At 38.5% G+C, this 25,000-nt stretch overlaps 1 protein-coding gene across 1 annotated transcript; it reads right to left on the reverse strand.

Annotated features, from left to right (window-relative positions):
• Positions 1 to 121: 121 nt before the first annotated feature.
• Positions 122 to 17,834, reverse strand: LOC120519206 (septin-2-like; the record flags this gene model as incomplete). The annotated part of the gene is made up of 5 exons (XM_039742376.1): positions 17,700 to 17,834; positions 6,383 to 6,422; positions 1,404 to 1,515; positions 362 to 448; positions 122 to 245 (listed from the first exon to the last, which is right to left on the reverse strand). Coding segments are annotated over exons 2-5 (347 nt in total), but the record flags the coding sequence as incomplete, so codon positions are not given.
• Between the last annotated feature and the right edge of the window lie 7,166 nt (positions 17,835 to 25,000).

A 25,000-nucleotide genomic window follows, 5' to 3' on the forward strand; every position in this document is an offset into this window, starting at 1 on the left:
AATAAGCCTTACCACTAAACAAGCATGTAAAATCATACTAGTCACTATCACTTTCGAAAATAATATCAGACTCATATCTGCTGCAATGTCTTATGTCTCCATCTGTACAATAACCCCTTACCAGTCCTGACTGTTAATTGCATCCCCATATCCTGGTGTATCTACAACTGTTAGCCTCAATTTTACTCCTCGCTCTTCGATTTCCACTGTTGATGCCTCAATTTGCACAGTACGCTCAATTTTCTCTATAAAAAAAGATTGGGAGAGAGTATGAGCTGTGTCATTCAGTTTTAAAAGTACCGAAGAGCTTTCATGGTTCAAAACAAGATTAAAGCTGTCTACATAAAAGGTAGAGTTTTACCTGCAGCACCGGGGATAATTCTCTCAGGATATAGATCTGTCAAAAAGAGGCTGTTTATCAGTGTTGATTTTCCCAGTCCAGACTCACCTACAAACACAGGAACCAGAGAATTTAATTAAATCAGTAAAATACAATTACACACAGGAACTACAACTAAATTTCAAGGGACGTTTCAGGAAAAGATAGATAGGATGAAACTAAGGTCATGTCTATGTGTGACATAATGCAGTATCTGACATGTTAGATGGTAAGATTTCCACAGGCCATTACCTCGATGTTCAAAAATGACTGCAGAGTAGTGCAACAGTCAGATGTACTCGGGGACTTAGTTGATTTTTTGAAAGAGATCATTTTTAAATTTTATTTATATTCATCAAATACAGAGATATAATATTTTACTTTATGAAATACTTTTGAAACAATGAGCTATACACAACAATAACACAAATAACAGCATGTAATTATATAAATTAGTAGAGTACATAAATTCTGCTTATGATTTTTTTTGTTTTACAGTTTCATGTGTTAAAAACCAAGACTGAAACTTGTAGTTGAGGAAACAGCATTCATTGACATCATATTATAACTCTTTTGACTGCATTAATACTACTGCTTTGGCACAAGTTTTATAGAATGTTTCTCTGTTTATAGATAGACAATTTTGAACATTTTTTAGTGCTTTTGACATAGAAGTCTTTGAAATAATCTCAATGAAAACAGATTTATTTACTGTATATTAAAGGCATTTTAGTGAAAGACTGAATAATATGTTGAAAATTACATTCTTTATTCATGTGGTAAAAGGTAACCAAAAACATCATCATAATTTTGATTATCACAGTTTAGGTCAGTTTAACATCCCAGAAAAATATAGAAAATACCTTATTTGAACCAAAGGGAAAAAAACTGCTAATTTAACAACATGGAAAACTTTTACCAACAAAGAGACTAAAGAAAATAATATAGACAGACAGCAATGGCTGTGTAGTGACCTATAAGACTGCTCACTGGGGCATCAGTGACCAGATAGGACAGAGCTTACCAACCACCATGAGAGTAAATTCAAAGCCTTTTTTGACAGATTTGCGGTGCACTTGATTAGGCAAATTGGCAAAGCCAACATAACCAGGCATCTCCGGATTTGAAAACTGGGCCTGCAAACGAGAAAAGCACAAGAAATAAAGATTTACCTCTCATTTCGTGGAAGGTTCCCAAGTAATAGCTCCTCACTAATATGCAACTCTGGGCAATTTGTTTACATCTATAACATTTAATTTAATCTGTAGATTAAAATTATCTAATGAAAGAAACACATTAAAATTACATATTTAGATTTCATACATCTGGTTTAATTAAACATGTGTGCAACAGAAACCATTTGTGCCTTTTCTGACAGAAAGAGTCTGGTGGAGCCACATGGATATGGGAGGGAGATGCTACCAGATGAGGCTGAGCCGCCGTGAGTAACCCTTGCAGAGGTATGTGTGTAGTATAGGGGGGCAGAGGGCATGATCAAGCACTTAAAGAACAGAACCTGACCCACTCCTCTGCTTAACACTAGAATAACCAGAGCCTACGAAAAAACTCGTAAAGCCATCCCACCTTAAATCGCTTCTTAAAATCGTTTACAGCTCGCCACCAGCGTCTTTTGTCATCTAAATATGCTGATAAAAATCAGGCTGCAAAGCAGCCGGCTATTCCATCCCCCCCACCGACTTAGAGCATGCACAAACTTCTCCCAGATCATGCCTTGATTGATTTTCTGGGAGTGAAGTGGAGTTTTAGAGTGGAAATAATAGATCGTTGTTTGGAACACACGCATTTCATGTCTGTTCCGTTTCTACAGTAATCTGTGTAAACACATTGTTAAAACAGAAACATTTTTTATATTCTACTAGTAGATGACAAAATGTAGGCATAAACTATATAATGTATGAAGCCTGAAGTATCACACAAATACTTTCACAAAAGCTACAAATCTAACACAGCAATTGCGCTTTTATTCAAAAATATAACTGCAGAAACAAAAAGCTGCCTTAACATGCAACATTGACACCTATTTATTATGACTGCCTCCGTAGTGCAATAGAATCAGCCGCCGACTGGGAATCAAAAGGTCGCGAGTTCGATCCTACACCACTCCGTTTTGAGAAGTAAACTGCTCTTAGTCTTACTATTTTAGAATAAAAACATACATTTGAATTCAGTCTGTAACAGCCGGTGTAATTTATGATACTTGTAAAGGTTAGCTTTGGTTTTTTTTAGTCAGTTTTATTATCTCGGCCGCATTCACGAGCCCAAACACACCCCACCCCCGCATCTGATACTGCTGTTTTCACATAGACGCGCTGTAACAGGGGTAAACTCGGCTCCCTTCTACATCGGAGCAAGAATGCATATACCATTGCTTGCATACTAAAGTGTCAGTAGGCACTTTTTGTGGCATTACACACAGTTCTGAGCATGCCCTCTGCACACTACTTGTGACTTTAGGCTTTAGGAAGTAAGTAAATAAATAAAGGTAAATCGTGTCATAAAATGTGTGTTTGGGCTTGTGAACGCGGCCGAGATAATAAATAAAAAAAAAAACAAAAAACAAAGCTAACCTTTACAAGTATCATAAATTACACTGGCTGTTACAGACTGAAATCAAATGTATGTTTTTATTCTAAAATAGTAAGACTAACAGCGGTTTACTTCTCAAAACGGAGAAGTGCATGATCAAAGTCGCAACCTTTTGATTCCCAGTTGGCAGCTGAGTCTATTGCGCCACGGAGGCAGTCATAATAAACAAGTGTCAATGTCGCATGTTACATGGATTTTTGTTTCTGCAGTATATTTTGAATAAAAGCGCAATTGTTGTGTTAGATTTGTACCTTCTGTGAAAATATTTCTTTTGATATTTGGACTTCAGGCTTCATACATTATATAGTTTATGCCTACATTTTGTCATCTACTACTAGAATATAAAAAACGTTTCTGTTTTAACAATGTGTTTACACAGATTACTGTAGAAATGGAACAGACATGAAATGCGTGTGTTCCAAACAACGATCTATTATTTCCACTTTAAAACTCCACTTCACTCCCAGAAAATCAATCAAGGCATGAGCTGGGAGAAGTTTGTGCACGTTCTAAGTCGGTGGAGAGATGGAATAGCCGGCTACTTGCAGCTTTTCTTTTATCAGCACATTTAGATTAACAAAAGACGCTGGCAGAGAGGTGAGAACGGTTTTAAGAAGTGATTTAAGGTGGGGCGGATTTACAAGTTTTTTCGTAGGCTCTGGCAATTCTATTGTTAAATCCATTGGCCTTGGTATGTCATCACCAGAAATCTTGTAAAAGATCCCGGCTTGAAGCAGCTTACAGTATTGGGGAAACGGAATCATATCATGTTGGCTCACACCATAACTGAGTGGTGTGATGCAAACCCAGCTATATAAATGTGCAGGCAGAAAAAAAAGATTATTGGAGCCTCATGAAAGGAAGCGTGGTAGACCAGAGCAGCAGCTCAGGAATTGGAATAGGAACACCACATTGTGTTTAACAGAGGATTAGAATAGGAGAAAGTAGGGTGAAATGACACCTTTTATTGCCTAACTAAATAGATTACAAATGCAAGCTTTCGAGGCAGCTAAGGCCCCTTCATCAGGCACAGTGTTACAAAGAAACTGAAAAATACTCTAGCTTATATTGGGACAGCAAAGTGATTTTTTTCTTTCATGTTAACAACCGTTTTGTTCAAATGTTAGCAAAATGAATACACCTGAGATGAATTAACCCTGAAAGAAGAAAAACAATGAACTAATAAAATGTAGAGATAACCATCACTAGAGAAAGTCCTGTAAGGCTTTTTTGAAGTGCACTGTCTGTAAGATTGACCAGCGGACTACATCAGTGGCCTATCAGTCTGTTAGTCCACATATCTGGTCATAAAACTCTTGTCTCTATTCAGACCATTTTGTAGAGTGTTGAATTTAAGCATAAGTTTGTATTCCTATTCTCTCCGCTCCTGTTGGGTCTTGAAATTACCTATAAGCACAGTGACCCTCAGATCCTTTATGCTGCGGCCATTACTGTTAAAGTGTGCTGCCACCGGAAGATCAATACTGTTCTGATTAATATGAAATCTATGTGAGTTTATTCACTTGGCACAGTGTCTGACCAGTTTCCCCTACATACAGTCCAGTGTTGGGGCACCTTATGCACATGATTAAGTAGACCACATTAGCAGATTTGCATGTGAATGGACCCTTTATTTTGTGCTCCTACTGGCAATGTGGTATAACTACCTGATCTGTCATGTAGATATGTGTACAGGTGCCACACATGTTCTGTAGGCAGGGAGATGTGCCACTTGTTGCCAAGCCACACATAGAGCTTTGGACAATCAGTTGTTTGAGGTTTGGTGGTTGTCTATATGCAAGGAGGGGAGGTTCTGGGACTATATCCTTCAGTTTATTGTCTTTCTATACCATGGGTTGAAGCTCTGCCTCAAATGCTTGCATTTGTTATCTATTTAGTTAGCCAATAAAAGGTGTCATTTCACCCTACTTTTTCCTGTATCAATCTATGGCTAACACGGTACAACACTCTACCGAGAGGACTAGAATATCAGAACCTTTGATGATAAAATATCAGCCAACTAACACCATCATAAAAATCAAACACAATGAATATCTATCAACATCCTGTCATGTAGTATAATGATTAAAAGGACAGTATTAAAAAAATATTTCAAAAATCAATACAAATACTCAACCTCAAAAGCAGAGAGAAATGAATATCAATAAATTTCCATTATGGGCAAAGTGGTAAATCATATTGCACATAAGTAATCAATAGGACTTCTGATAATTGTGAAAACTGTTTCAAAATAGAGAAATGTACAACTTCATGCACACTTTAAATTGTGTCACCAATTTTAAAAAATTCAACATACTTCAAAAATAAATATTTTTCTAAATAAAAAATTGCAATGATCACTGCACAGAAAACATTCATGATGCTATAATTATTTTAACAATAATTTTAACATTTTTGAAGTTTAACTGCATATTTAATTTTTGTACAATAATGCAATGTTGCACTTGTCTTGGATGGACAGATGTCACTACTGAGGACACACTGCACCATCTTGAAAAATTCCCTACCTTGTACTCTGTACTGCCAGAATTTACTACAAAAAGCTGTATACAAAATTAGCATAATCACAAAGCGTTTCTGGTAGGACCTCGGGCTGAGCCACTTAGCTGGTTCTGGGCCGCATGCAGCCCGAAGGCTTCCATTTGAACAGGCCAGTTTTTAAAGTGGGCAAGGTGAGTAAGAATTCTATCAACACAAGTAACCAGAAGTCCTTATTCAGCATCTCCCTAAATCTCTTTACATTCTGTGAATTCATTCCCCGTGGGGCACAGAAGAGCACTCTGGCTGACACCACATTACACAACTATTAAACAACCTTTATGACATTTTTCACATGCACCCACAGGTCTAAGTCTTTGATCTCTAAGTCATTAATCTTGAGGAAGAGCCAAAACACACACTACGGATTTCTCTAGCAATGTGACATGCCACAGACACTCCCACACACACTTCCTGATGCTTCAGGGAACCAAAAAAAAAGTGCTAAAAGCACAGGGAGCAACATTTGATTTCCATCTGGCTCTAACACATAGCAGGAAGCAGAGCTCCAAGGCTCCTTAAAACATACATGCTCCTCCTCCCCACAAGGTCACCAGCTGGTTATCCTAAAAAGTATAAATTAAACAAACACCATCATACATTAAATTATACACATACCACAGAGCAGCAATAATTATGTGCAATATTATGCAAGTGAATGAGATAGCATCTGAACAATAATCCTTGATTAAAAAAAATTGCATGTAGTTCAAAATATCATACTCAACATAACCCAACAGTGGGATTTAAGTTTAAGATGAGCGAGGTGGCCATCATTTGCAGTTTTTCTCAAATAAAGGCAAGAAGACTGAATTTGTATTAAAAAAATAATCTTACCTTTTGCTTCTCAGCTTGCGACATAATGAGGCTGATTAACCTATGGGGAAAAAATACCAATCAGCTATTTAACAATAAGATATCCTGCTCCAAAAAGAGTGAAAAATGCAGCTGTCCAGGAAGTTCACAGTATTTTGTAAATGTCCTTTACGGCTTTACTTGGGTACATCATGTGAAAAAGCAAGTACACCACATGTTTTTCATTTTTAATAAATGTGGACATATCAAAGTATGATATTCATTTAAACAGTATCTATACATAAATGCAACATAATTGAAGAAGAAAAAAAAAGGAAAATCTGACTTTACAATAATTTACTCAACAAATAATTAATAGAAATGTCATTACAGTCTGTGAAAAAAGGAAATACACCCTTGGATATATAATAGCTGGTATTGTTCCCTCAAGTAGGTGTTTCCTATGACTACCAGTCTCTCATATGGACAGGGAGAAAGTTTTTCCCAATCCTAATGTGTGTAATATTTAAGGGATGCCTTATGTGCCCAGCCCATTTCAGATTTCCCCACAGCATCTTGATGGGATTCAGACACATGGCTTTGACTTGGCTGTTTCAGAACCTGCAATTTCCTTCTTTTAGCAATCCCTTGGTACACTTACTGGTGCGTTTAGGCTTATTGTCATGTTGCAAGGTCCACTTTTGGTTAAGCTTCAAACTTCTGATGGATAGTGTAACATTATCCTCAAACACACCCTCTTGCTCAATGAAGAATTCATAGTTCAATCTATGACCGTGTGCAGCCCTGGCCCTGTTACCGCAAAGTAGCCCCAAACCATAACATTACCACCACATTGCTTCACACTTGGTACCAGATGCTCTTGGTCAAATGCCGCATTTGATTTCAATAAACATATCTTTAGGTACTGTGACCAAATAACCCCTTGCCTCCTCCATATGTGCCATATCTCCTGGTTTTGGCTTTGGTGTTCATAGGCAATTTTAGTTGTGCACTAATTTTCTTTCTGGACAGCAGAATGTTATACCTTCCATGTAGATCAGACTTTTGAAGCCTTCTTCTTATAGCAGACCCATGCAGTGGCAAGAGCTACCTGTAGGGCCTTTGATGTAATTCTGCTCTCAGTCTGCACACACTGGCAGTTTGAAATCTTCTCCACTTGACGATACCCTTTCAAACTGTGGAATGGTTTTAATTACCAATTGCTTTGAAACTAAATGCCAGAGTTTAATAAGACAGGGTCCTCTCTAATAATCTAATCATTTGCACCTGATCTGGTACATCCAATTCTAATTTTAGGTAATTGAGGTACTGATAAATGTAAGGGTATAATTGCTTTTTCCACATGGGAAATCTGCATTTATGTTTATTTTATTTAAATTCTACAATTGACAGCAAAAATGTAAATATGGCAGCTTGTTTGTTATATATAACATGTATGTACTTTTATAGAAATTATTTATTTAAACATCAAATTTTGATAGGCCTAAATTTAAAAAAAGAATTCCTACTTTGTACTTTTTCACACGAAGGTAAATTTAGATATATAACAATTCTAGCTGAAGTACAATTCACTCCAGTACTACATTCAATTTCTGTGGGGCTAGACTAAATGGAAGTTTCTCATAAGTAGAAGGCAACTCATGGTGTTAATGGAAGATCTTGTTGCATTTTCCGCCTAGGAAATATGTATTTGTCTTTGGTACACCAGAAATTATTTATCATTCATCATTTTTTCCACAGAAAGTAATTAAAAAAATGTACTAAAACAGCTAATCTACCTTAATAAAAAGAATAAGTGTGTCTGCATATCTGTGTGTCTGTTCGATTGTTATGTCATTTAAACAGATGGTGCACAACAAACTAACACTGCTTTTACAAATCCAATACTAAATGGCATATTACAGAGACATAAATTGCATTTCATTACTACAAATGTCTGTAATGAGCCATCTGTTGAAATGACAAATTCCACACACTACTACATGCATTACAAAACATTGCAAATGTTAATATTGAGGTCTACATTGAATACTAGGGATACTCTGATTGGTTGGCCGCCAATCTAAATCTGCCAAATTAATCTTAAAAAAAAGACTTGATCGGTCATCAGTAAATTGGCCAATAACAAAAGCCGATCGTTTCTGCCCCTGCCTTTCTAAGCTTTATGGTAATTTAGGTGCAATGCTCCTTTATGCAATGTAGTTGAGCTAGTGCTGTCTTTTTTTTTTTTCAGCATATTTCCTGCTGTGTAAGCAAAGAGCATCGATTCAAGGCTTGTTTTAGCAGTATGGACTTTTCCGTATAGAAGAGAATAAGAGGAGACTGTAATTTTAGCCTTTACATTAAAGCATGTGGAATAATAGGAATCTGAGGAGTTATCCTCCTGTACAATTAGACAAACAGCAAGAAAAGCTACTTTCATGAATTCAGGCCTTTTTAGCTTCAGTTTGGACTGTGCTTGTTAAGTGCACCAGCTTACATTTTTAATTGAAAAAACTAATGAGATAAAGAAGAATTTTAAATTGCTGCTTAGCAGACAATTGGCTGGTTAGCTTAAAACAAATGAATATTTTACTCATAAACCCACTGAACACATTAGTCTTTGTGTCTTCTTGATAAACAACTTATAAACATTTGATACATTTGAGGCTTTTTTTTTTTTTTTTAAGATTTGTATTGTGTTTATTATTTGTTGCTGTGTGTCATACAGCACAGGTTTTCATAAGAAACAAGTATTACATAATAAAAATGGTAATCCATATTTATAATAACACTTCAAGAATTAAGAATGTCTAGCTGATACATTGAAGGAAAATAAACAAATGTACAAATATAGCTAACATACTTTTAACAGCAAAAAAAAATTTTAATTAAAAAAACATGTTAAGTGCACATATATTTACATTTAAGCAGTGTTTAATTCCCAATGTCAATTAACTGATTGTGTGAAAAAAGAATGACACAGAAATTGTGAAAACTACTTCTTTTAATTAAGCTTTACTACAGAAAGGAATGTTATAGAAAAAATAAAACTATGACAGCTTTTAATTAATGAGAAGTGTTTTATTTTTTTCTATGGCATATGCATTGGATACATATTTTTGTACATATTAGTATGCATTTTAAAGAACGTTTATTTTGGTATGGTATTTTTATGGTCATAGAAAAATAAGCCTACAGAATTTCATTTTGTTAATAAAGAATGAACAGTTAACACCTGTGGTCTATAGTTTAATTATAAAAATACAATTTAATATAGGGCATAAGGCTTCTATGCACCTGGTTATGCATGAGCTTAGTGTAAAGTATTTTAAAGTGATAAAGAAAATAAAACTGAATTGGTAGATCAGGTAACATGAAATGTGCGACTGGCACACAAAAAACAAGATTTCAGCATGGCCTCCTTGACAAACTGCAGACAGATTCTATAAATCAGCTTTGCACAAATTAACTAAATCTAAGTGACTCAGTGCATAACATTTAAATATAAATTGAGTAATTTATCTTTATAAGATTGTTGAGATTCATAAATGTGTCCCCTCTGAAGCTTAGAGACTAAACCGACAGGAATTCAGGTATCACAAAGCACCACAAGGATACAACACATGACTAGCAATTAAGAGTTTTGAAGGACTGGAGATCCTCATGAACCAACGGGTGCCAGCACACCATTAAGCAATGAAACACAGTAAAAAAGCTTTGTCCCCCGATAACACCTGTGCCACAGTTCAAAAACAAAGGCACTGGGCAGTTAAAATTGCTGCGCTACTGCCAGGAACGCCAGTAGGAGAGATGGGTGAAGTGTAAGCAGAAGGTACTGCATCCAGTTCAGTCCCCCTTGCTCCCCCAGGCAAAAATGTCAATCAAACCACAAAATCAATAATAGACCTAACCCTTCTCTAGGAATCATTGCAAGGTCCAAATTCCATTCTCTTAAAAAAAGTTATTTGCGTTTACAAGCACACTGCAAGACACTAACTGCACCACAATATGATCGAACAATGTATCGATTTTGTTGAATCATAATGTAGCCTTCCTCTTTGTTGTAGCCCCAGAAATGCCATCTTGCACCCCCTTGCGAACCTTAGCTGTAAACCCTTTGCATGGTTGACGGCTCCATCAGGCAGCATTCTATTAGCTTTTTCGTAAAAAAAGCATGCTTGGAACGCTTTAGAAATGTGAAAATGTTCTGGAAAGTCATCACACAATCACATAATCTGACATCCTTTGAGATTTCTAGTCATGCTAATGGACCCTTACAGGCAACAAAATCAGCAACTGTACTCGTCAAGTCTGACATCCTCTCAGACAGAAGTTGTATAACGTGACACTGGCTTTGTCTAGTTGATAAACATTCTTCCCATACATTACTGTACTCACATATCTCTTTTTTATTTGTATTCCCTTTTTCACATGTTAAATTGAAATGGCTAAAAATCAGTCAAACAGAAAGAGGCATAAACAGCTCCTTTATGATCCACTTTGCTTCTGCATGGAGCAAGCAAGAGACGGTGAGCACAAAAGCGCTCAATGAGAGGGAAAGAATAGTGAAAAAGAGAAAGGAATCCCAGTAGGGAAGAGGAAAATATATGTTGCACATCTGAAACCATACCTGCCAAAGTATAAGCAACAACCACCAACATAAGCATAAAACACAAAATACCTGTTGTCACAGAAGGCTGGGGTCCTTACCAAGCCGGAACACTTGAAAGGACCGGGAGGTGGCATATACGTCCTCCGGGCCACGAGGGGGCAACCTCCCTGGATCGGGAGAGGACCACGGGAGAGGAGCAAGGAGGTTCCAGCCCGTTGGGACCAGTGGCCACCGCCGGGAGGCACCCGGGAAACATTTACTTCCGCCACACCCGGGAAGATGGAGGAATATCCTTCCAGGGATGCCCGGAATACTTCCGCCACACCAGGAAGTGCTGCCGGAAGGACGTCATCAGGGACCTGGAGCACATCAGAGTGGAAATAAACAAGCCACCTCCCTACAATCAGGGAGCTAGAGTCGGGAGTGGGAGCAGGACGAAGCTCCCGTGAGGAAAGGAAAGGCGGCCACGGACGTAGAGAGGCAGGCCCGTGAAGAGGGTGATTGGTGCTGGGAACAGTGTGTGCTGTGTGGAACTTTATTTGTGTAAAATAAACATATGTTTTTGTATAAATATGTGGTCTCATTCTGGTGGTGTCCAGACACTGGTGACACACTGTAAAATTTTGAGGCTTTCTGTCATACTAGCAGAAGTTACAGAGGCACAGTGCTGTGCAAGGAACCTTCCAGTGCTCAGCTGAGTATACAAAAAATAGAATGAAAATGAAAATCTGCCAATCTTGAGTTGATGTAATTTTAGACACTGAATTCATATTTCCATGTAAATGTTGATAAGTTGCTGACTCTTTATACAAAATGCTTATTAAATTTCTTGGATATTTAACTTCCCTAACTCCTGGCATACAGAATATGCTGCCATGATAAGCTTTGCCCTGGAACCCTTAAGTGAATTTTAAAATGGTTTGATAGATTTTATTTAACTGCTCTTTAAGAAAGAAAAGTCAACATCTCAGACTTTTAAAAAACGGGAGAAATAGCAAATAAAACTTGATACAGCTTTCCAGAACCTCATATTCAGTTTCAATTGCAGGATCTGAATATCTTGTACACTAAAAAAACTATGCCTATGATACATACACTTAAGTGCATAATTAGTACCAGCAAACTATGGCTCGAAACAAGTAACAGGAACAATCTAACTATATAAGTTCCTTTAATGCCAACCAATGAAAAGAAAACAACCCTAATTAAAAAAGAAAGACGTCCATGTTGCTTGGGATAAGACAGCAAGACATGTGACTGCTTTAGATCATTTGTGGCAAATTTAGCTATAAGGCATGTTGGATGATAAGGGTTTATACAGAGAGGAGGGTGTTTGATGACAAAATTAAAAACTGCAATGGAGACACTCACATTCATTATTAACACATGGAGCCTTTTTTTCTTTTTTCTTAGCATGTTAATCAAGTATATAGTCGTTAAGGTTCATTTACTGTATATTCACTGCACTTGCTATAAAAACCAATATTGCAAGCAAATACAATAATATGAGGTTTCACTGCAAACCTTCATTTTGGCATGGATCACTGCTTGCTTGTAAATACTATAGAGCCTAAAGATTTGGATTAATCTGCAGTGGGTTGGCACCCTGCCCAGGATTGGTTCCTGCCTTGTGCCCTGTGCTGGCTGGGATTGGCTCCAGCAGACCCCCGTGACCCTGTATTCGGATTCAGCGGGTTAGAAAATGGATGGATGGATGGATTTGGATTAATACCTCCTTAAAAAGACCTACACATTTGGATTTGCTCAGAAAGAACTAAGAAATAGCAAAATGCATATAAGGGTATTCTGGTCATGTGTTACTCAGATAAAGGTGGATGTCGTCATTCCTTTTGTGTTTTCTATTCTCCTTTGCATTTTCTCCCCTTTTCAAAATTTTGGGGGTGGGGGGCCGGGGTATTGGAGGTTCAACCACATAATGATCACTCCCATATTCATCCACCTTTACAGTAAACCAAATGGTACAAAGTGAAGCCCCCATTCATTCAATGGCTGAATCCATTATTTCTTGCTGAATCATCGTGATTTAACTATTAATTGTATTGCTCATATATCAGTTACACACCACAAATTATATGTTTTTTTATCCTTTTTAATAGTATATCATATTTATAAATGAACACCTAGGTTACCTTGGCAGGATGAAAGTTACTTGATCCCTAATTTATCAGTCCATATCCCCACAGGCCATCTTGTATGCTTAACAGCTTAGAAATTTACTATTGAACCTAATGCACAAAACAAAGTCTGCAGATACTTGGTAACACAATGTCAAAGTTATACATTTTCTGTCTTTACTCAGTTATCTATCTTTTAATCCACTTCACTGACATTCTTATGAAGAGCTAAATTGCTGGGCAGCTGAAACCTATCCTGGCAATAATAATCGGGCAAAAGGAAGGAATAATGCTTGGACTGAGCACCTGCCCATCACAGGTTAAACACATACACTCTGCATGCATACAATAAGGGCAATTTAGCAATGCAAATTCTCCTAAATTGTATTTCTTTGGATTGTGGGAGGAAACCCACACAAACACGGGGTCATCCAGAATGCAAATCTCAGTCTCAGGCTATGAAATTTGAAATTTGTTATCTCAGACATAGTCTATTTGCATTCCAGCTGATCTGCAAGCATACTCATGTGCAAGGATGAAAGACTGATTTCAAAGGGAAGCCCAAGAACAAATGCACTGTTTAAGGCTGTACACAGTGGCATAGTCCTGCCAGGAAATTGTTACTACATAGTGCAATGTCAACACATCTATCTCTCTGTTATAAAAAAAAATTCTGGGAGGGAGAAAAGGGAGACAAGATGTGATCGTCTCAGAAGACAATTTGACATCCAGTAAGAGACACTTTAATGTCACGCGAGACAAGGCAGTGAGACAACTTATAAAACAAGTTCACGGACATCTAACCAAGCAGTTGCTGGGATGCTTTTGGCAGACAGACATCATGTGCACCCAGCTCTTAAAACAACAACAAGTGACAAGCAGAACACGCAGCTTGCCAGCAGCAGCTGTAGGAAGATAGCAGATGATCCAACCGTTTCTCCTTAGCGTGCGTTCAACCCCACACCCCCCACAGCATGAGCAGCAAAGATGCAAAGTGGCAAAAGGACAGCTGCTGTACAGGTTTTGAAATGATCGACGCAAAGCACGACAAGCAGAAAACACAGCTCACCGGCAGCAACAAGCCAGCAGATGATCCGACGGCAACTCCTTAGCGTGCATTCAAAACCAAACCAGGCATGGATTCCACAAGATGAATCCTATCAGATTCTAGTCCATTTTCACATGATTACATCAAGGTTTTTGCAGATCTGTTAGCTGAACAATGATTCTGTGAATCTCCCACACAAGAGGGGTTTGACATAAAAAGAAAGGCAACTATACCGAAAATAACCCAACACCTACTGTCACTTATGGTGGACAATACATGATGTTGTGGGGCTGTTATTAAACCCATGTTTAATAACGTGCTTTAACTCCTATCATCATGAAAATGATATTACGTATACATCTCAGTATTTTAGTTATTCAGAGAGCTGTAATATCACGAATGTAATGGATTCTGTGTCCTGTCGGAGGAAGAGAGCCGGTTTAAGAAGCAAGTAGTGATTCGCACACATAGAGCACATAGAAGATCACATACAAAACAAAACATTTAACGTGCTATACTTTAATTACGATGTGATTTGAGAAACTGGTTAATTAAATGATTTTAAGATGAAGTTTATGATGTTCTACTTTAATGATAAAATAAAATTTCAAGATTGAAGTTGACATTTCGTGCTTTTTCCACACTGTGTGCCTTTTTTTCTCTGTACCCTAATAAGCTTTCATATGACACTCAGACAGTGGGCTTACAACTCTTCTTTTCACGGCAACTTTGATATGTGACTTCTTTTTTATTTCCGGCACTGTGCGATTTTGTGAACGTGAGCTTTCAAGTTTCTCCAGCACGCCATGTCACTCGATCAACTTCCTTTTGTTGATTATACCACGGTTTATTTGAACAAATAGTATGTTTTTCCTTTGCCTCCACTTGGTATTCAATGAAATTCTTATAAAATTTTCCCCCGTGCTTTTCCCATTGTCTTTTCACAGAAGGCTGAGCTTAAGGGTGATTTATATTGATTTGCATATTCAAAGAGGCGTAATTCTGGGAGGATTTGGGGCGTTACATAAAGCGCGTGCACGAGCGTTAGTTTTCACGCTGATTGTGATTTATGTAGCGGAAGAACGCAGAAGTTGGAGTACGTACAGATTCCTGCATCTGGATTTTTCTGTGCGTAAGCACATTTCAGCTTTTGTGCTTATGCCATGTTATAGTGAGAATACTACGCACAGCGTTATAAATGAGGCCCCAGATCTGTATTCTCCATCCTTATAAAATGTTATAGAAGAAATAATTATTTCTTGATGAAGAATTAGTCAGAATAAATTTTTGTCAGTTAAGTGTAGGGTTTTGCTCAATTTTGTCGGTGAGAAACTTGATTTTTTTTATAACCCTTTTTACTCATTTGTTACCAGGGACGCCACTAATTGCAGTGTATATGAGAGAATAAACAACCCACGATTTTGGACTCTGCATAACTTTAGATTTTTTTTTACCCAAAAATAACATTTAATTGGAATATATCTGTTCCTTGCTTTCACCAGTTTAAATGTTTTGCATGAAAATGTGTTAACCAATAAACTGAGATAGCCAAAATAATTGAAATGATGTGTTAAATGGAGGAAACAAATAATTCCATGAAACATGGCTACAGCCTGAAGAAACAACAATAGAACTGAGGAAACGGGAAATGAATGCTCAGTCTGGACAAGGTTATAAAGCTATTTTAAAAAAAAAAATCCATACATTCTCTGCTAAGCAAACAGTACTTAAGTGGAAAGAATATAAAAAAACAGCATCCCTGCCAAGTTGTGGATGTTCTCCTAGAATTTTCCCAGGGTCAGAAGAAGAATAAAAAGAGGTAAAAGGTAGTCTAAAAATAAAATTGAAAGATCAGCATCCCTTGAAAGCTGCCCTGGAGTAGAATTGCATGATAGTTTCTGTGGTAATTTATTTAGATGCTGATTGGGCAAATGAGTAGGTATACACAACCATGTACATGCTTGCACACATTTAAATAAATGTATAAGTTGAAGATAGTCGACATCTTGTTTGCCCTAACACAACATATAAAAAAACACGGAAAAAATCTGTAAAGGTCAAAATGGTCAGAAGCATTAAGCAACCCTTGAAAAATCTATGCAGCACTTTGTTAATTTCATTTGACCATATGTGTTTAGTTTCAAATTAAATTTAAGTTGTTTACTTGATTGTTCATTTTACTTATTTATTTGTGCACATATTGAATATTATAAAAGTTAATATACTTGATTCTGTATTAGTGTATTGTGCATTTGGTGATTATATTGTACTGTTAAATCCGCTGTTAAATGATTTCATTTGGCATGCATGACAAAAGTGTAATGTACATGGGAATACTGGTGCTCCGGTCCTAATTTTGGATCCTGAGGTGGTTCGTCGTGTTGTGGGCGCGGCAACGCACTTTATCAGTGCCTGCTCCCAACCTTAAATTACATTAAATACATTTATATATTTAAATGTATGGATAGCATTATTTAGAGTAATAATTTCAAATATTCATTAATACGGCAGGTCAGCTGCATATAATACAGTGTCTATAATATCAAAGTCAGGGACAATCCTAAACGGTTTACAAACTTTCATGCATTAAACTGACTTCTTCGTTAACAATGTTTTTCTCTGCACTTGGATTTGACGGATGAACGCAACAAAAGCTAATCATTCGCGTAAAATAAGAGTGAAAGAGAGAAAAAAACTGTCTACGTGGGACGCGTAGAGTCATAATCCCCTGCACATGCAATGCCCCGACTGAGAAAACTGTAAGAGTTAAATATAGAGTCGAGCAAGACGAGTCCGTCGGTTTCTTCTCTTTTGCAAGAGACTTCCTGTGAGTGCCTGCGTGTGAAAAAAGAACAGATTTTGCCAATACAAAAAATTATCACACGCTGGACTGAGATAAACAGCATCAAACTGAATACAATCCTGAATTCAGTACAATCAGAAGGATCAAAGCGTGAAAATCCTAGTGGAACAAGCAAGAAAGAAAATCAAATCAAAACTAAATCAAAATTCACTTTTCAGTTTTCCCCAATAACGTGGAAGTTCCACACGACCATGTCACTTAATCACGAACACTTCCCCCGTCCATGTTTATGGATCACCCACAAAGTTCTACACTATGCCAAGAAATCACACACGGATACTCTGTTGCCACACCCACATATGCCAAACCGTTGATGAGTCCCACGCCCGGAATATTAAACGTCCTTTTCACATACTTTGACAGCCCGCTTTGCGAATACAACACGAACCGTAAAAAGATGAGTTACCTTAAACTGGAATGCATGCACTTCCGCTACCTGAAGTTCAAAGCCACTGCTCCGCGACAAACACAAGTGATTCCACGGGACATTCAACATACATTCTCCATCTCGCCGTCAGTTCGCTCTACACGATGCGGAACTCATGGTTGGCCGGCGACCACCAAACTGACAGGCCACCGGAGAACGAGCTCAACGTAACATAGCTGAACCACGGCATTCCTACGTAGATATGCGTGACACAAGAGGCACGACTGCTTTAAATCACATACGCCGGCTCCGACGGCTTTTACTTTCTTACCTCCTGCTATATCAATAGCTCGTGGTGTGTATAAAACGCGGAAACTCTAGAAAAATAAAGTGCAAATCACAGACCCTCGGAGGAAACACGAAGCATAAAACCGCTAGACAGCTAGAAAAACCCACAATGCACCGTCCTCAGAAACACACCCACAATGCACCCGTCCGAATTTGTGGGCGGAGGTTTTCCTTTTTTGGTCTGAAGATCTTCCGGGCACATTTTCTGAACACGACAACTTCACAGGCAAAATCGCTAAGAATGTGTCTGGTGTAACGAGATCCTGCCCAGTTTCAGCTATGTTAGTAGAAACAGAACATTTTCATTGTAATGACTTTCATGAAATAATTCAATCTGCAGCTTTAGCTACAACTCCTCCTTGGTTTTTTCCAGTTGATCTTACTTTGCATGATTTATTGAAAGAAAAGCAATCTGTTATACTTGAATAGAAGATAGCTAGTCAACATATTAAGGAAAACATTTATGGAATGATATCAATGTTTACTGATGGTTTTAAAGATATTACAAATGGAAAGGCTGGCGTAACTGTTTATGTGTCTGAATTTCAAGTGAAACCACATAAAAGAATTTCAAATAATATACTGTATCAGTACGTATATACTGTATAACTGAATAAGTTGCAGACATTTTAGGTTTACATTTGGTGGAAGAAATTATGACATCTACAGATGTCATGTGTTCATATTATTCTTCCTGATTTATGAATATTAAATATGGACAGTCTAATTGCAGATTCGATTTGTTATTGGAAGTCAAAAAAATGTATTTTGCTTGCAAAAGATGGGTTTGTATTTGTGTGTTTAATTTGGGTTCCTGCAAACTAGGGCATTGTAACGGGAGGGTTACGGTGATTCTAAAAGCTTTTTTGCTTGTTTTTCTGTTGTAAACATAATTTTTGTTTAATTTTTAAAATTCTAAGGAGGCTACTAGCTTGACGTCAGTTCTAGACTGAAGACAAGACTATAGAGTGCACCTATGCAGGATTTTGCTTACCTTTTATTTTTGAGGTTAATGTTGTTACCATAATAAAGCATGTACAAACAAGTAACACTTAGAATCATTAGGCTAAGTTCAAATATATATGAGCATTTTACTTGTTTTTAATCTGAATATTCAAACCATTTTTTTAGCTAATTTGGCATTATAAGTACAACTATCAAAAACTTCAGATGGGCTTTTTTTGGTTGTTGTGTGGACACGGCCATTGTACCAATTGTACAGGGTTGGTTTAGTCTGTTTAGATGGCCGAATACGAGATCCTTCCCCGGGGCCCAAAATCTTTAGCAGCACCCTTGCCTGCACATAAAGGTGTTGAAGAGAATGAGAGGGTAGATTATATGGTTAAAAGAGCTTTTAAAGATCAACTGAGTATATAGATATTCCACTTAGTGAAACTGATCTTAAAAGATAGAAAAAGTAATAATGAGAGTAAGAAGCATTTGTAGAAAATAGACAAAAATGTTTGGATTCACAGGGGACAGCAGAAAAACAAGTAGGAAAAGAATAATTCTGATAAGAGTAAGATTTGGATGCACAATACCTATTTATTTGCTGGCATTAATAATAAAGCCTCAATCAGACAGGATTGTACAGACACTGTGATCAACATAAAACTGTTGAACATGTAATATTTCAATGTGAGACATACAAAAAGGGGTAGAAATCAATTATCTTACTTGGCTCAAGCATTGGGAGTTAATGGTTTTACTTTAAAAATTTTAATTGGTTATGGAAATGCCTTTAGTTTTATAGGGCTTTTGGGGGTAATTTAATTCAAATCTAAAAACGAGGAGGTAATGCTTATTTTCCCGTTTGTACTCTGCACCACACTCCAGGCCAGTTAGTAGCAGTAAGGCACCATAAGTGGGTTTTTAACTGCAATTAAAAGGCAAAAGAAGAAGAATGAACATGCCTTTACCATTTTGAGGTCAAGGGTACCTACAGTTTTTACTAGAACCACTGACTCTCTTAATCTGTCACAAGGTTAACAATTTTGCAGACTTTCTTTAGGGGTCTCCCTTTATTGGAGTTGTGAGTCATGTGCTGCAGCTCCATTTACAATTATGTATTTTGTTCTCAGCTGTGAGGCTAGGGATTCATTCTTGCAATCAGAAGGTTGTCGGTTTGAATCCCGTAAATGCCAGATGTGACTCTATTCTGTTGGGCCCTTGAGAAAGGCCCTTAAATTGCAATTGCTTCATCCTTTGTATGACATTAAATGCATCCATCCAGCCCTGCAATTAGGACCTCCAGCTTGCAGAGAAAATGTGGTGATTGGTGGCAAGATTGGCACTCCAGCCACCATAAAAAAACCCTCACACTGATCCAATGTGGTGCTGAGGTGTCACTCATTGTACGGCTGCACTCGAGTCCTATTCCAGGTGGTTTGTCATGTGGTGTGTGCAGCAGCACGCTCTATCAGGGCATGTACTGATAGTACTAATTGTATTTCACTATTCATGTGTTAATGTTTTATTATTATCATCAAGTTGTCAAATTGCACTGTACAAGAGAGCTGGGCACCCTTTCTCTAAGCATTGTCATGAGAAGAATAGCGTTTCCCCTCTTGTTTTTCTTTGCTCTTCTAAACTGCAGGGTGTATAGAAGTGCCCAGTTTGTGAATTCTGACCACAGACTTGTTGCTGCTACTCTTAGGATCCATCTTAGGTCCAGTAAATTACCGCCTACTAGGAAAATGAGCCTGGACTTGGCCAGACTCCAAGACCAGGCTGTTTCTAATGAGTTTGCATGCAGTTTGTGTTAGGAACTTTCAGATTTGGATACAACTGCCGATCCTAATGTGATGTGGGAGACCTTCCGTGACAAGACCCTGAAGGTTGCTGAGGGTTGTGTTGGTGTTACTGGTGTTTCCAGAAGGAGGTGTTTCATCTTGCAGGGCACCCTGGGCATCATCAAGAGGAGTCACAGCGCACGGCTCAATGGCAACTCTGGTCTGTATCGGGAACTGAGAGGACGGCTGTGAGGGCTCTGAGGGCAGATAAAGAGGAGTTTGTTAGAGGAATCTGTGAACAAGAGACACACCATCTGTGGTCTAGCGACCCACGTCCTGCTTACAGAGGAATCGAAGCATTATGCACATCTGAATCTGTTCCTCGGAGAGTCACAGTCAGGGCGGTTGATGGAACGATCCTTACGGATGACACTGCATTTGTGACCCGCTGGGCTGCCTACTTTGAGCAGTTGTTCAAAGCTGATCATTCGGCTAGGACGTTGGAGATCTCTGGGTCCACGGTTCTTGAGGCTGATCCTCCAATTAGCTGTGAACCACCCATTCTCACTCAGATTGCACAGGTGATGAACAAGCTGAGGGGGGGAAAGGCTGCAGGGATCTGTGGTATCCGGGGTGAATTTCTCCCGGCTGGTGGTAAGGCAGTCCTCCTGGCATTGCAAGTAATCTTTGCTTCCATTTGGAAAATTGGCATCATCCCAACTTAGTGGAAAACGGGACTTGTCGTCCCTATCTGGAAAGGGAAGGATGATCACCTGGATTGTAGCAACTACAGGGGGATAACACTGCGCTCGGTGCTGGGTAAGTCCTTGCTAGGCTCGTCCTCAATAGGATCTGTGATCACTTGCTCACCTACCAGTGACTGGAACAGTCTGGTTTTACGCCTAAGAAGTCTACCATCGACCGCATCCTGGCACTGAGGGTTCACATGGAGCGCAAACGCAAATATCGGCAGAGTTTCTTTGCAGCCTTTGTCGATTTTCACAAAGCGTTTCAACTCAGTTGATTGAGCTGCCCTGTGGGACATCCTGAGGGTTCGTGGGATCCCCTCAGGGTTGCTGGATATCATGGCCGGCCTATACACTGGTACTGTGAGTGCTGTGCAAAGTGAAGGTAGGACCTCTGCGTTTTTCCCAGTTGATTCTGGGGTTCGTCAGGGGTGTGCTCTTGCTCCTACTCTGTTCAATGCTTGTATTGACTGGGTGTTGGGCAAGGTCGTGGGGTCTAGCAGCTGTGGGACATCTGTTGGTGAAGAAAGATTCACGGATCTTTACTTTGCTGATGATGCTGTGATCTTCATGGAGCCAATGGAGGCTCTGATCATGGTGCTTGAGAGACTGAATGAAGATTCAGAGTGTCTGGGCTTGTGAGTGTCCTGGATAAAAACCAAGATCCAGGCCTTTAACTACCTCTTGGGCACAGCCATCAGCAGTGTGTCTGTTTGCGGAGCGAATGTTGACCTTGTTGAGAGGTTTACTTACCTTGGCAGTGACATTCATGTCTCTGGTGACTCTTCCAGTGACGTCAGTAGATGGATTGGGAGAGCATGGGGGGTCATGAGGTTGCTGGAAAGGGGTGTGTGCTGCTCCCGATATCTATGCAAAAGGACGAAGGTCCAAGTCTTTAGAGTCATGGTGCTTCCTGTCTTGCTATATGGTTTTTGAGACATGGACGCTTTCCAGTGACCTGAGACGAAGACTGGACTCCTTGGGTACTGTGTCTCTCCAGAAAATCCTTGGGTACCATTGGTTTGACTTTGTGTCGAATGAGCAGTTGTTCATGGAGTCCCGAATGAGGCACATTACATGCACTGTGAGGCAGCATCAGCTACGGCACTATGGCCATGTGGCACATTCCCCTGAGGGTGATCCAGCTCATAAGATCCTCAATGTTGGGGACCTGAGTGGCTGAACCAGGCCAAGGGGTCGCCCACGTAACACCTGGTTGTAGCAGATAGAGGGTCATTTCCGGAGGGTGGGATTGGACCGTGCATTTTCCATGGGATTTTGCAAACCGGGATCATGAGTTGTTTCGTCATGTAGTGGGTGCGGCAACACACTGTACCAGTGCATGCTCCCCAACTTGACTTGACTTCTAAACTCCTAGATAGTTTTTTACATATGTACTGGGACTGTCCTAAAGTTTCAGTCTTGTGCTGAGCTGTGTCTTTTGCAGTTTATTTCTTCTGTCCTCTCCTATAACATCCCATTTAGTACTCAAGTTTTCCTTCTCTTGGATCTTTCTACTCTTTTCTCTTTCCATGCTTCTGGTAGAGAATCTCCTGACTCTCATCTTTTTACTTCTGGAGATCTTCTTTCTAGAAATGTACGCTTTTGGAGCTATCTGCCTCTAGAATTAATGTTGCAAATTCTGATATTTCTAAGTAATATTTGTAAATACAACTAGTTCGGAATAACTTCAGTGGGAACTTTACTTAATGTTCATATAGTTTTTCCCGTGTACAGTGGTGCCATCTCTTCTCCATGATTACCTACAGCTGCTTGGGGTCCCAGGGTGAGTAAAGTTGGGTTGTGTTGGCAGGGTGTGGGCATCATAGAATGGGTGTTTTTATATTCTATTGATATTCTCATGGTTATGTTTGGTTCACTGTAATTTGTATTTGAATATTTACTTAATAAAAATTTGATAACCAAAAAAGAACAGCATTTTCACTTGTAATACAGCTAATACTTCTCAGCTGTTTGATCACCCATTTCATAGAAGTGTCTTACTAGCACATTAACGTAAATGTAGTAAATGGTTTGACTATTTCCAGTCTGGATTCTGACCTAGTTACAGTATTGAAACTGAACTTGTTTTTCTTTTGAAAGGCTTCAAGTAGTAATTTATAGTCATGTGTACACTGTACACTGAGGTACTTCTGGGCATGTCTTCTACAGATTCATGATACGGTAATAACATAATGCCAACAGCAGATAATGAGACAACACAGACAATGACTGTCTATGAACACTGATGATGGTTTCCTTTCTGTATTGCTACTCCTTCAGATTATTGTTCCTTGTGACAATATTAACCACAAAATTTACCTAAAAGGCCTAATGAGTGATACTAGACTAACAGGACACTACTACTCCTGAATGGCATTTTGCCCCTGTAGGCACATGTAGTTATTTGTCTTCAATAGTCAATTCAGTTTCCTACATCCATTCTTTTCTGTTATGTCACTCGAGATTCTGTCCCTAGTCCTCTTCATCCATGATGTTGTCTTCCACTCCTTCACTGATGACACCTATATGTGTGTATAATCACTTCAGGATGTGTTAACACCATGGAAAAAGCAATTGTCTTCCCCAGTAACTGCAGTGCCAGAATGTCTGCAAAAATCATTTAACTCAACAAAGAAAAATCATAAATTACTTCTTGTGGGGTAACCTGGTCAACACAAGGAGCTCACGCCTTGAAGCAATATTTGGTAGCAGCATGACCTTTGTTCCTTACATCTACCCCAGATCTCTGCTGCAGTTTATAGATCTATTTTTCGGTTTGGAAAATTTGCTCAAATTTGACAATGCCTCTGCGGATCTGACATGTGACATTCTTCATGGCATTTTTAGAATTTCTCCATTAGACTGCTACAATTACCTTTTTAATGGTCTCACTGTATAAAGAATCAATAGGTTTGGAATACTGCACCTGGTCACATTTGGTATGAATAAAGTTCTATGGAGAAAATCATGCATATTTTAATTAGTACCACAAAATTCTGAATATTAAGTGGTCACTGAGCCTTCATATATTTTATTTGTAATCACTTCCTGAAGGAAACTATTAATAGTTGGTGACAACTGTACCTGATTGGCCATTATCGTAAGTTATTCATTAAACCACTTTTTTGGTATTTGAAGCCCTAAAAGCTTAGTGGAGCCATATTGTGTGAAGAAGATTGCTTTTAAGAATGTTCAAGTATTGTGGCTGTTTTTAAATTTGTAACTAGTCCTATCTTACGTTACATAGTAGTTAGTTGGTGGGTCTCAGTAGGGTCAGTAAACATGCTATGGCTGGATGGAAAATATAAATGCTGTGGACAGAAATTTGGTGAAATCCTATTCAATCACTTTCCTTTAAAAAGGAAATTAGACACGTGACGAAAATTGCTTGAGAAAATGAGTAACAAGAACAGGTCGAACATCTGTGCTATAATAAGAAAGACTGGCTTTCTGGTTTTTAACACTATGTGCTCATACCTGCCCATGTACATGGACATGCCATCTGCTGCAGTCAGAATGTGGCTGCAGCATTGTGTGGTGGAAAACTAGTTTTGCACCCTTGTTTAATTTTATAGGTTTAGGTGAGAAATTGCATAATTTAAAAAAGAAGCATTTGTGTCCGGGTCCTTAGCTTGGAGGTTGTATTATAGTAGCCAGGTTGGGGGGGGTTTTAGGGTTATGAAAATGTTGCTCTAACATACAGTATATGCAGCTAAATAGCCAAACTTGTTATGAAACTAATGCTAAATTATAGCAATTTTTAAAAAAATGTATTTTAAATTTCACTTCAACATTGAAATTAT

The sequence above is a fragment of the Polypterus senegalus genome, unplaced genomic scaffold, assembly GCF_016835505.1.
Source record: "Polypterus senegalus isolate Bchr_013 unplaced genomic scaffold, ASM1683550v1 scaffold_442, whole genome shotgun sequence".
Classification (NCBI taxonomy): domain Eukaryota; kingdom Metazoa; phylum Chordata; class Cladistia; order Polypteriformes; family Polypteridae; genus Polypterus; species Polypterus senegalus.